General features: G+C 40.9%; 1 protein-coding gene across 2 annotated transcripts in view; it reads left to right on the top strand.

Moving 5' to 3' along the window:
- cgnl1 (cingulin-like 1) overlaps positions 1 to 12,987 on the top strand; it is a 33,817-nt gene that overhangs the window by 402 nt on the left and 20,428 nt on the right. For both annotated transcript variants that reach the window (XM_026168979.2, XM_026168988.2), the window contains exons 2-8: positions 2,859 to 4,449; positions 4,609 to 4,703; positions 6,367 to 6,472; positions 6,882 to 6,983; positions 7,532 to 7,668; positions 9,652 to 9,790; positions 10,110 to 10,322. In XM_026168979.2, coding sequence (XP_026024764.2) covers positions 2,911 to 4,449; positions 4,609 to 4,703; positions 6,367 to 6,472; positions 6,882 to 6,983; positions 7,532 to 7,668; positions 9,652 to 9,790; positions 10,110 to 10,322 — 2,331 coding nt within the window. In that variant the 5' untranslated portion in view covers positions 2,859 to 2,910. The remainder of the gene's footprint in view (positions 1 to 2,858; positions 4,450 to 4,608; positions 4,704 to 6,366; positions 6,473 to 6,881; positions 6,984 to 7,531; positions 7,669 to 9,651; positions 9,791 to 10,109; positions 10,323 to 12,987) is intronic.

Below are 12,987 nucleotides of genomic sequence, written 5' to 3'. Positions count from 1 at the left end.
GCGTCAAATCAAAGCGCTACCTCTTCACTTTGGCTAACGAGCTACTGTATGATTTCAGTTCTCAGATCTGCATCCAATTAACTGTTTTTTATCTGACTTATGTTTACAATTGCTCCTGTAAGGTCACGTTGCTTCTACTGTACCTGCCGCTAGAGATTAGTGAACTCCCATTCATGTTACGTAACCTAATAATAGTTTCCCACCGTTTAAACCCTCACAGGCAGGTTTGTTTCCAATTTTTTCCAAAGTTTGGTCCCATCTGGATTTAGGTGTTTTGATATGTGAGTGGCTACAGGTGTTGACACAGAAAAAGACAATTTTTTGCACTTCACCCTCGCTTGCATCCTAACTTGCACTCTGGATGGACATCACAGGCAGCACAGGGGTCATTGAAGGAAGCACCGACCCTGTGTAGGACAGTGAGGCAGCTCACTGAGAGTTTCCTCCTTTTTGGAGTGAAAAACACAATGGGAGGAAAAAGTAACACACTTGTTGGAGCCCTTGTGTGCTAGATACATACACTGAGCATAAAAGGGTCTATTGTGTCGTCTCAGGCTTTAATCTGGCTCATCCTCCCTGACAGGACACCTTACCTCAGCCTTTCTCTCCTCCCGTTTGCGTGTGAAACTGAGTAATTCTGGCTAATTGGAACATCATGTCATTAGTCTAGTGGAAACAAACTGGAGTTGAATCATCTTCGTGGTTTGCTAGGAGTGGCCCACAAAAGTTTCTTGCAGTATTTCATGGTGGAAACTTTGGCTGTTTATAAGGCAAGATTTTATTTAGTTTCATTAAGTTAAATGCTTCCCAGGTAGCTGTTGTTTCATGACTTATATGGCAGGTGTGTATTTGTGTGTGTGGTGGTGGGGGGGCATTTACACATTTGATCAGTGAAGAAATACGTGGGGATCAGGGTGGTTTTTCAAGCTCAGCTAAATGCCTTAGTTTAAAATCTCCTGCCAGATAAGATAACCAGAGATGAATGTCTCTTTTGGCCTATCTATCTATCTATCTATCTGTCTATCTGTCTATCTGTCTGTCTGTCTATCCGTCCGTCCGTCCGCTTATCTGAAGGTAGTGGCAGTGGGCTGAGCAGGGTATTATTGACTTCCTCTTCCTTAGCAGTGTTATCCATTTCCTCCTGGGGGATCCCGAGATACTCCTAGGCTGCGTGACATATACTAGGAATGTCAAACACACCAGTACTGGCCCATTGGAGGCTCCAGTTGGTCCCACTGGCTTCAGTGAATGTGTAAACTGTAAAGACAGAGGGCATACATTTAGGACTTAACTTTCTTTTAATGAAGTTTTAAATTATTCTTAATGAAAGACATTGACAAAATTAGGAGACAGATTAACCAGCAAATGTTTTTTTTTTTTTTTAAATTAGTATTCCATCAAATAAAGGTTCCTGTTTTTCACTTTTTTTTAAATTACAGGACAAAGTTGGTTACTGGTTTCTTTGAGTTACTGCAGTAGAATAGTACAATATTGGAAGATCTCAAAGGAAGTGTGTTATTTCATATATTATTAAAGAGTAGTTACACTGATCTGACCCACTTAAGAGCAATTTAAAAGGACATGTAAAATCTCCCCAAGGAGTTCTTTGTTTTACCCAGGGTCTCCCCCTAGCTAGGCATGCCTGGAAAACCTCCAAAGTAAGGCATCCAGGAGGCAGATGGTTGAACTACCTTAGCTAGCTCTGTTCATCTGGTAAGGTAAACCAGGGAGGAATCCACCATTTTGCTGCAATATCCACTTTCTAGCAAATTAGAAAAACCTGAAAATAGACATGTAAAACAGCCAAATTTACAGGTGCATTGCCATGAAACCCCTCATAGTACTATGTTTTCAAAATGATTATCTGTGTCCATAAGTCTGTCTTGACCCATTTCACACTTATGTGATACATCCTGCTTTTGCCCTTTCTTGTCAGTCTTATCAGTGTCCTCCTTCCAGGCCCACCTCTGTCCATCTTTGTATTGTAACATCAGAAAAGGATGCTATCAGCAAGACAAACAGGAACACATTGAAAGGCCATTGTCCAGTGAAAAGCACATGGTGGCTGCTGATGGCTTTGTCTCCACTGGCTTCCCTGAAAAACACCGGGTGGCTCACTTTTAATATTTGTACACAGTTTGATATTTATTGCCAGCTGCGCTCTCACGGTCTAGCTGCAAATCTGTCAGCTTTGACAGACCTGTAGTTATTATGCATGTGACAGAAAAGGGCTCGATAACATTTTGTTGCCCGCTTTTCATGACTTTTCCCAGGGCTGCAATTAACAGTGTCATTTACAAGGCTCACCTGTGCCGTTTGTGCACACAGACAGAGAACTGAACCCAACACCTGCTGAAGTTATTTAGACATGACAGCTTTGAGATGTTTCCCTGGTTTAACTCATTCATATTCATGATGATACCTTTTAGCAGGTGAAGAGAAAGGCATAGTCTTTGTCAAGCATGGTAAACAGTCATTTCGTTATATCATACCTGTTAGTCACACACTTGTGAGGCCTTGCTAAACAGTACCTGGCTGTTTCTGTTGTTAAAGAATGTGGCAGAAGTTGACTCATCTCTTGAGGGATATTATGGTTTCTGAGATGTTACAGGCAACACAAGGGGAGGGCACTGTCTTCATTTGGTTAGAGCACATTACTTGAGTAGTTTGACACAAAGGTCTCTCCTGCGAAACAAGTAGAATAGAAGGAATGCAAGACAAGAAGGGAAAATGAAAGCTAGAACAATAAAGTTTCATTATTGGCTGAAAGTACATCTAAGGAATGTTTGTTGATGTCGCTGAATTATGTAGCATCTCATCTCTGACTAATCCAGTGCTTCTAAATCTTCTCCTTGCAGAGGTGGGCCAGTTGATCCAGGGAGAGGGATTTATTTTCCTTCTGCATTCCTGATGGAGTCATACAGAGTGTCTGGCATTCCTAGCAGTGGACCACAGCGGGGCTACGCTCAGCCATCCCGCCCTTCCAAGCCACAAAGTAATGGAGCTGGAACATATGGTCTCAGCATCCGAGTCCAAGGTATAGATGGACACCCATTTGTGGTTCTCAACAACCAGGATGGGGGTCCCCACACTTATATGGACCCCAGAGGTAATGGCTACATCGACACAGAAGACTCTTTTATCAACAGCTACGATGAGTATGACTTTAGACGTGGCAAAGAGGCTGAATCTAACAGCCCCTTTGTGGAGTACAGGACTCAGAAGATGTTGCATTATACTGGTCCCCAAAATGGTGTCACAGAATCCCAAGGAAAGAAACCATCCTCCCTTCTGAACTTCCAGAAGCACCCTGAGATACTACAGCCGTATGATCCAGAGACCAACTCCCTGAACCTTGAGGGTTTCAACAGCCTTCCTTCAAGGCCTGACACTGGGAGCCTGCCCCAGAGTTGGTCCCCAAGGTCTGCAGCATCTCACCGTAGGGCATCAAGCCTTGACCGGAAAAAAGATGCCACGCCGCTTGAGAACAGACAACCTACATCCCAGAGTGTGAATGAGGCAGGCTTTCCTAAGCTGAAGCCACAGCTCACTCAGCCTCAGAGCACGCCACAGTCACAACTGTCTCAGCCACAGATCAAAGCTCCTCTTACCACCCTGAATCCAGCTCATCCCAAGCTGACCTCTAAAACTCCACATCAACCAGTTCCTCCAGCCCAGCCTCAGCCCTCCACTGTGTCGAGCCCTAGGAGCAGTGCCACCTCCAGCCTTGAGCGCACCCCTCGTGAGCCTGATGTCCTTCCCCTGCGCAGGACTGATTCCAGCGAGCCAATTCTTCAGCCTTCTTCCCGTTCCCGCCACTCCTCCTCATCTTCCACCTCTAAGACGCCAATGGATGAACAAATGGAGGCCCTTTATGCAGACACCATAAACCGTCACGAGAATCGTCGCTACATCCCTTTTATGCCTGGTTCAGGCAGAGATATTGACACAGGCTCTATACCCGGTGTTGATGAGCTCATTGAGAAGTTTGACGGCAAAGATGGCACTCAACGCAGAGGCAGGGCGGGGCGCAGAAACAGGATCAATCCAGAGGACAGGAAGCGCTCACGGAGTGTTGATAGCGCCCTCGGCCTGCAAAATAGCTCTAGCTACACGGAGCTACATCAAGGCACATCCAAGGAGCATGTCCTGCTTCCCTCACAGCTGAGGATGCAGAAATCAGCTGGAAGTCAGGACTCCTGGCTTTTAGATCACGTTGATTCCAGATCTCATGCCACCAGTGCACCTGGCTCCCCACAGAACACCATTTCTAAAGGTGTTGGCTCTATACAGGGTTACAAAAACCCTCAGACTCAGTCCTCTTCTCTATCGTTTAAGATTAAAGCGAGTGAGGAAAGTGAAAAGGTTTTGACATCATCACTGTCATCGTCATTATCCAGGCCATCTTCTTTAGCAAACAAAAAACCCGGGACAGACGCGGACGTGCAGGTAAAATGTCAGACCATTATCACTGCATCCTACATTTGTTTGTTTTAAGTTATGTTTCGTTTTAATTTAAAGTAGCATTTTTCAAAATATGATCTATGAGAGAAGTGTTCCTCTCTTTTATTTTGTTAAGATCTCACTCTCTCTTCCTGACATATCCAGGCAACACCTGATCTCCTGAAAGGTCAGCAGGAGCTGTCACAACAAACAAATGAAGAGACAGCAAAACAGATTTTGTTCAATTACCTTAAAGATGGGTAAGTCTGAACTTTTTCCCATACAAAATGTGACCAGATATTGTGAAAACATCTTGACTCAAGAACTGAGTGTTGTTCACACAAAGTAAGAAACCGTTCTGTGGAAGTAAATTAATGTGCCTTTTTTATCTGAGCTGGACTGTTTGTGATAAAAACGAAGGAATGTGGTCTTCGTACCCTCCCATCCAGGCTGTGAGCGATCCAGTTGTCTGGAATTTGTTTTCCTGCAGAATCCCACTTTTAGTCAGCTTTGTTCTTTGTGTAGTGTGAAATAATGAATAAAATCCTGTCTTTCTGTAGAGGAGACGATCTGTCTCGAAAAAAATTACATCGAGTTTGCATTTAGGCTATGGATACCAGCGAGTCTTTCAGTAGTTAAACAGTTAATACTGTCATCAGTAACAATTTCATGGAGAAAGTTACAGTTAATACAATCACTACAGTTTCTGGATGTGTTATTGAATCGGGGTATTGTAGAAGTCGAACAGGAAGCTGTTTGGGTGTGTCGGGCAACAGGTCAGGAGCCACAGGACAAATGAAAGGAAGCACAGATGGAAGTGCAGGGGCTGAAATTGAACTACATTCCCAAGGCCCAGAAGAAAAACATGCAGCAACAGGGGTTATAACGGTTTAATGAAAATCATGTGTATGAGGAGAGGGGAGATTTAAGGGGTTTGGCTTTCAGTGTCAGTCTCACCATTTATTGAAATAATCTATCGCTGCTGTCAAGTGAAAATGGCGCAACTTCAGTTTTGTTGATTTTATGTTTTCACCCGAACTAAAGGATTAAATGTTCTTCTGTGACTTTAGAAAATCCCCTGATCGTTGGGCCTTCAGACATCTGTTGATGATCTCAGAAATGGGCATTGTTCAACGCCGAGGACCAAGCTGCTTTTTAAACTTAGGAGAAGTTGAAGTTGGAGGAAATTGATGTTTTTTTTACTATTTAGAACAATGGGTTAGTCTGTTAGTTTTTAAAGACATTTGAAAATAATAGGGCTGGTGTAGAAACGTTGTGGGTGTGGTTGTCCTTCTACCCAATACTGTAAATCCTAGCTTCTTTCTCATCACCATCTTTTGTTTCAGTAATTATTATATTATTTGGGCGGGTGGCTGTAGCTCAGGAGGCAGAGCCAGGCCTGTGTGAATGGGTGACTGAGGCATGTTATATAAAGCGCTTTGAGTTCTCAGGTAGGGTAGAAAAGTGCTGTGTAAGTGCTGGTCCATTTACTATCTAAAATAAACGAAACTTAGACCTGACTACAGAAATTTACTTGCGTTTTTTATTGGAGTAGGAATGGTGAGATCTCTTAGCCCTTGTAGCCATTTTTTAAATATATAATAGAAAAAACTGAAATGTATATATTTATATAGCTGCATTTTATATACCAATGTAGTTCCGAAAATAAAATACACTGCCTATTTGGATTGTGTTTATGTGTCTAACAGTTTATTGGATGGCTATAATGGCGCTGTTTGTGCTGTGAGGTGTCACTTCCAGGCAGCATGATCCTTTCTCTCCCCTTCTAAGGAGGGGAATAAGCTACTGTTTTCCCAGAACAATCTGGGATTAACTTCTGGCCGCCACAACATTGAAATAAAGTTTTTGAAACCTTTGATAAGCAGAGTGTTTTAACGCAACTGTCTGTGTGCACGTCTGCAGGAGCAATGATAATGATGAGATGACGAAGAAAAAGGTCAACGTTGTGTTTGAGAAGATACAGACATTGAAGTCTCGGGCCACAGCAAGTGCGCAAGGCGACAACAAAGTAAGGCCATTTTATGTCATTCTGCTTGTGCACAGTGGCAGTCTACAGTTACAGTATTAAATGCCAACGAGATGTCAAACAAGATGTCATCTTTATGCATCTTTATATCACAATTGGTGGTGATTGGGGTGGAGTAAAAGAGCAGCACCAGCTTAATTCTTTAGTCTGCCTACCATTAAATGGGTGGGAGATTAGCCAGACTGGTTTCATTATTAAAATTCATTTTTATTTAAGGCGATTGATGATTAAATATTGTGTGCTTTCATGAGATGTTAACACCAAAGCTGTTTACTGTTACCCGAAGATTATTTAATTTATCAGGGTACTACTGTCCAAAGACCTAGTCTCCATTTGTATTTGTAATGGATTAATAAGAAATGAGCACCTCTAAATTGTTTGTTTTCTCCAGGCCCAGGATCTTGCTGCTCAGACCAAAGCTCTGCAGGAGCAAAATGCTGAACTGGAGAAAGAAATGTCTGAACTGAAAAGAGAACTAGAGGAACGAAGCATGGTAAGAACAGTGCGACTGTCTCTATGACCAGCTTGTTTATGTTGGTTTTATTGCTTAACTTGTTGTTATTTGAGAATATCCTTTAATCAAGGGTTTGGCTGAAAAGGAGCTTTACAGGATTACTGTTCAACTAGCTGAATTTAAAGACTAGTGTTTGGGTGTAGCATTGACTAAGCGTAGTACAAAGGCTAACAGAATAATGCAACAAATAGGCTACTCCCTTGAAAACTCATTATTTAGTTGATCTGTTAGGTAAGGAATTAAATAAGAAGCTAAATAATCAAATATGGATAGTGTTGGCCAGGCGTTGACTTTGGGGTAAAATATGTGCCATTGATATGCTGATGGTATATCAATGGCACTGCTTGCTATACTTAAAACACGTCCTGTAATCAAAAAACGCTGAATCCTCAAACTTACTTTCAGCAAACAATAAATAAAAATGTTCATTTCAAATGCTAAAGCTTAGTTTAAGAAATGTAAAAGACTAGATGCGTGTCTCTACTTAAACACACAAGCTGTAATAACCTTGTCATTTTTACTTACAGAAAAATCAGGCTGACAAAAGGACGGCTGCAGATTTAAAGGAGCTGCAGGAGAAGATACAGCAGAGCATGGAAGAGTACAAGCACCTGAAGGAAAAACATGCCAAAACAGAAGCTGACCTACAGACCACAGTGGAAGAGTAAGTGTAAAGGAGTTGCAAATTGCCTCCTTAAGAGGCGTATTAAATAAAATATTTTATAAGCAGTTAATTTCAAATAGATAAATGGGTATTTTTTTTGTCAGCTGCCTCTCCAGTGACTCTCTCATCCTGCAGATGAACTCTGACTTCACCGTGTTGGATTGCAGCTTGTGATGGTAGACTATTGATTCTCCACCTGCTGCTGGTTCTGGTAAGAGTGATCCCACAGCTTTCAGTGGATCACCAAATCAAAGTCTACCATCATCAGCTGCAGTCCAACACAGTGATGAAAAAAATGACAAAATGTTTCACCTTAAGAAATTTAAAAAAGGTAATTTTTAATAAATGGCAGAAACACATCTTTAAAAAGTTGGGACAGGGCCATGTTTACAGCTGTGTAGCTTCTTTTAACATCAGTCTGTGAAAACATCTGTGAACTGAGGACACAAGTTTCAGAACTTTTGCTCAGCAGTCCATTTTCCATTTCATGATACACCAAATGTTTCAGTTGATGATCTGGACTTTCGACCTGCAGGGCAGCAGGTTCAGCACCTGGACTCTTCTACTATGAAGCCATGCCGTTGTAATAGATGCAATATGTGGTTTAGCATTGTCTTGCTGAAATCCGCAAGGACTTGACTAAAAAAATAAACAAACCCAAAAGTGATCTGGATTTGAGCATGTATTGCTCAAACACCTCTTTAAACCTTTCAGTATTGATGGTGACTTTCCCAAAGTGTAAGCTGCCAATGCCATAGGGACGAATGCACCCCCGTAACCCACACATACTGGATTCTTGTTGTTTTTTGTCCTTAAGTGATTAAAACTGGAAGTGCATGTGGTGGCATTTTGTTTGTATTGCTGCAGTACTGGTTTCTAATGACTAGCTATGAAGCCCCCACATGGGTAGTTGGGAACATACTCAAAGCCAGTGGGTGAAGCACCTCCTTTTTTCAGGTGTATCAAAAGTGTGATTTAAGTAACAGTAATGGAGATCTGTTGTTGAAACGGCCCAGACTGTTGATAGTTACTGTGGTTACCAAATCAGTACCTCTGTGTTGTAGTACAACTCTTTGTGTCCCCATGAGTTTGGTAGGTTTATCTTTTACCCTCTATATTCCTGTGTGCCTGGTGACTCATTTACCATTCAATCACAGCACTAACTGTCCCGTTCCAAACTGCTTTTCGTGTAATTGTTTTCACAGTCATTCAAGTACAGAGTGTCGCCACTATTCATAGCTTCCTTGTTTTGTTTTGAGCTCTGCATGGTTGAAAAGGAAATTGTAGCAAAGTTGCCAATCTTCGAGCCAATGGTTTTGTGTTTTTAATTTGTGTAACACTTCATGAGAATTTCATGCTGTTGAAAACTGAGCTTTTTTCTTTAATTTCTTCCTGTGTCTGTGTTGGTCCTTTTATCATAATGTTTTGTTCTGTGAATTCAGGATCTTTAATTATCATTTCCTTGTTCTTCAGTTTATTATCTGTAGCTTCAGCTTAGCTGTGCTTTTCAGCTTGAAGAGTACCAAAGAAGTCTTTACTCCTCTGACTCTTTTCTTTAAAATTAATTGAGCCTTATTTCCAGCTGCAAATCAATCAGGGACATTTCTGTTTATGCCGTCTACTCTTGAATCAGTATGTTACCTTTTAAAAAAATAAATGAATAAATAATTTGTAAAAATTATAGCATGTTGCATTTGAGGCCAGTCTTTATCAATTTATTACTGTGTGGTTTTTGTTTAAGGTGTCTCACATCACTTATCATCCTCTGCCTCAGAGATGAAGAAGCAGATTAGAAATTATTGGTTTTCAATCATACAGTTATTCATTTTAACGAGTGTGCTCTAGAGGCGTTACATTCAGCTCAACCACATTTGATGCCATTTGTACATGAATTAAGGCGCAGATTTATGGGTATGTTTGTACATGTGTGCAGTGTATGAAAAGGACCTGTACCATGCTGTGACATGTTGAATGGTTTGTTAGGCTTTTCCAGGTGAAAATGGAAAGGGAGCAACATCAGACAGAGATCAGAGACCTGCAGGACCAGCTGTCAGAGATGCATGATGAACTCGACTCAGCCAAGAAGTCTGCTGCTGATGGAGAGAAAGACATGCTTATGGTGGTGAGCCACAGTGCCCTTTGTTATAGAAAGAAAAATAAATGTTTATTGTTCTTGCGTTTTTTTGGGGGGGGGTTGCATTAGGGTTAATTAACTTTATTCATAAAACAATATAGAAGATTTAAGCCTTTAAGTTCCTGTTTCACGTAATATTCAAAAGATCTAAACGCAGCCTGTATAGCAATTAACCTATCACTGATTTCCTAAATTCTTTACATTGTAGCTAAAATGATCACATTGACATTATAGTTGCTGAAAGCTTTTTTTTTTTTCTTCTGCAAATTCTGGACTAAAGTTGTCAAAATGTCTGCATTTTCCATAGGAGATGATGCAGCTCAAGGTAGAAATGCAGGAAGCTATCCTAGCCAAAGAGGAACAGGAGGAGGTGCTGAGGAGGCGAGAAAGGGAGCTAACGGCTCTGAAAGGAGCTTTGAAGGAAGAGGTGGCCGCTCATGATCAGGAGCTGGATAAAATGAAGGAGCAGTACGAGAAGGAAATAAGCAAGCTGCAGACATCTTTGGAGGAGGCCAAGCAGGTACTCAGCTTCCCATGTAGTTTCCCTCAGTTCCCTTCCTCCACTCTCCTCTACTTTGATTCCTTCTCTGTTTTCGCTTATTTGCCATCTCACCCACAGCACAATGTTACAGAGTGTTACAGAGAGGTGTGGGTATAAGCACAGTCAGGGGTACTGTAACCCTGTTTGCTGTGGATTTTAAGTTCATCTTAGGCAACGTCCTCACTTAATGTGTTTTCGTTTGAAAACGCATAGTTTTCTCTCCGTTTTGGTCTCCCGTCCACACTGAGACAGCGTTTTCCTCGAAGGAAAATGCAGCATTTTGAAAACGCTCTGGAAAATGAATACAATTGAAGACGGTGCTTTTGCATCGCAGTGTGGACAGCGAAAATGGAGACTTTCAAAAACGATGATGCATTTTTGTCATGTGATGCAGTCATGTGACCAATTAAACAAAGATAGTGGAGGGTATTATACAGCAGTTGTTTTGTTTGCTCTCAATTTTGACAGCCCTAGTTTGTACATGCTTCAGATAGTTTTTCTTCAAATTCTTTAATCCTCACTCACTAGTGTGGACGCGGAACGTTTTCAGACGAAAACGCTGTTTTCAAATCTATCCGGGCTAGGGTGGATGTAGCCTTAGAGTTTGGTCCTCTGCTTTGAAGTGCCATTATTTACACTTTCAGTAGTTACACAGCTGTGACACTGAGTATGCAGATTCCGAGGCAGTTGGTTTTAAAATAGGCAGAAAGATACGCTTGGTCGTTTTAATCAGAGTAACTACATTTCTATAAAAAAGAAATGCACGATAAGCATGAAAGGGAAGCAAAAAGGCCTTGTTGTTTTTTCTAATCTGCTGACCATTAAAACTAATGCTCTTTAATTTATGTTGGTGAATAGTAGTTTCTCAAAACTACTTTACGCCTTAATAGAAATGTAGAAAACTGCTACTAACTCGTCTTTTCGCATGTGTTGTACTAAACCTTGAAATATTCATCAATTCAGTCTAGAGTTGTGCGATGTGAGTTGTTTGTTCTTTTCAGTGAAGTGGAAATTGACCTCCACTTGAGTTCACTGTGGATGAGCTGAGTCAACAGAGCAAACTGATAAAATGAAAACAAAACGCTATGTAACATTTAAATGTTGCTCATCATCATTTTTCATGCGAAGTCTTTCTTAATGGCTTAGTCTTCTTACAAGGAGAACTTTTTAAAATTACAATTTAGAAACATTTGTCTGTATTTGTAAGTATTGCCTTACAGTCAAGGTCATTATTGTAGCGCAGAGAAAGTTTTATCATCATTATGACGATTTCTGGCAAGCTTCACAACTGTCTTAAGAAATCTGAACCATTCCGTATTATTCTGCACCACTAGTATATATCATTTTTACCAGAAGTTGGAGTGCATCAGTAGTTTTCTGTGTTACACTTGCACCACATAATATTTCCAGATTAGTGTTAGTGATGGGCCATTCATTACTAATAAATGAAAAAAGTGCATTTTCTAGTTAGAGGGGTCGTCATCTGTTGTTTCAGAAATAGAAGATGAGAAGAATAGCTTTGAATGGCACTGAAGATGCATTGTTGTCAGTAGGTTGTTTTTTGTGACCCACGTGTGTCCTGTTTATCTTCACGAGTGGAACTTGTCCTTGTTCTCAGCTTCCTGGAGGCCTGGTTGGGGTCCACAGCATTGCTGTGTAACAAGGCTCTATGAGAACACTTCCTTTTGTCAAACAGAGGTACTGCTCGCCTGAGGTCATCAGGGATTTACCCTCAGTGCATTGTAAACATTTGGCAAGATAAGGTCATTGTTTTTTCTCTTGTGAGGTATAAAAGCTGCCTCTTGTTGAATTGTTTCCTTTATTTTCCTTGAATTAATGTTTTCTCCAGTCTGGTGTATCGATTACTATGCAGAATATGAAATTGTATCCATCTAACGCAGTGGCATTCCTTTACCAGTTTAATATATGTTGTTTATGCTGGGCAACATGCAAGTAGAGAGAAAAAAAATCTAAACAAATCAGCATGCAAGGCTGCCCGATTAAAGAAAAAATCATACCCATGATTGCTTAGTATTATGTTTAACACAGTAACTCTTGTTTCAAGGAGCCTCACAATGGACAAAAGTTTTTCTGAATTGGTTTTACCTTTCTTGTTTATCAAAAGTCAACAAAGCAACAATGTAATTCTTTTATCTCAGTAATCTTGTTTTTTATTTTGTTTATTTTTTGTAATTCAATTGTAATGGCATACAAATTTTGATTAAATAGACAGTCTTGCCAGCATGTAAATGACACATTAAGTAAATAATTTGCAGTCACAGCTAAAATACATATTGTGAATATTTCACCCTGCCCTCTAACTGAAGTGCTACCTTTGTTTAGGTGCCTTCCTCTTTGTTGGCCCTGATATTTGCAGTGACCAGACCTGCTCTTGTGGACAGGAATGGTGGAAAGTGGAACGCGAAATCCCTCTGTATATTAGTTAATTGCAGTGACGAGCCATCACTAATCTAATGAGCTGCTGTTCCTGATCGCGTCACGTCCCCTCTTCTCTCTGCACTCTGAAAGAGTCGGGGTAATTGTGGACCTCAGTTGCTGATGAATGATGAGTTTGTTTCACACAATAAAAGCAGCGGGGGTTGGGACATGCAGAATAAGTGGGTCAGTATGCTGCAAGAGAGGG

The sequence above is a fragment of the Astatotilapia calliptera genome, chromosome 1 (assembly GCF_964374335.1).
Source record: "Astatotilapia calliptera chromosome 1, fAstCal68.1, whole genome shotgun sequence".
NCBI lineage: Eukaryota > Metazoa > Chordata > Actinopteri > Cichliformes > Cichlidae > Astatotilapia > Astatotilapia calliptera.
Note: the sequence above shows the minus strand (reverse complement) of the source record. Positions and strands in the feature narration are given on the sequence as shown.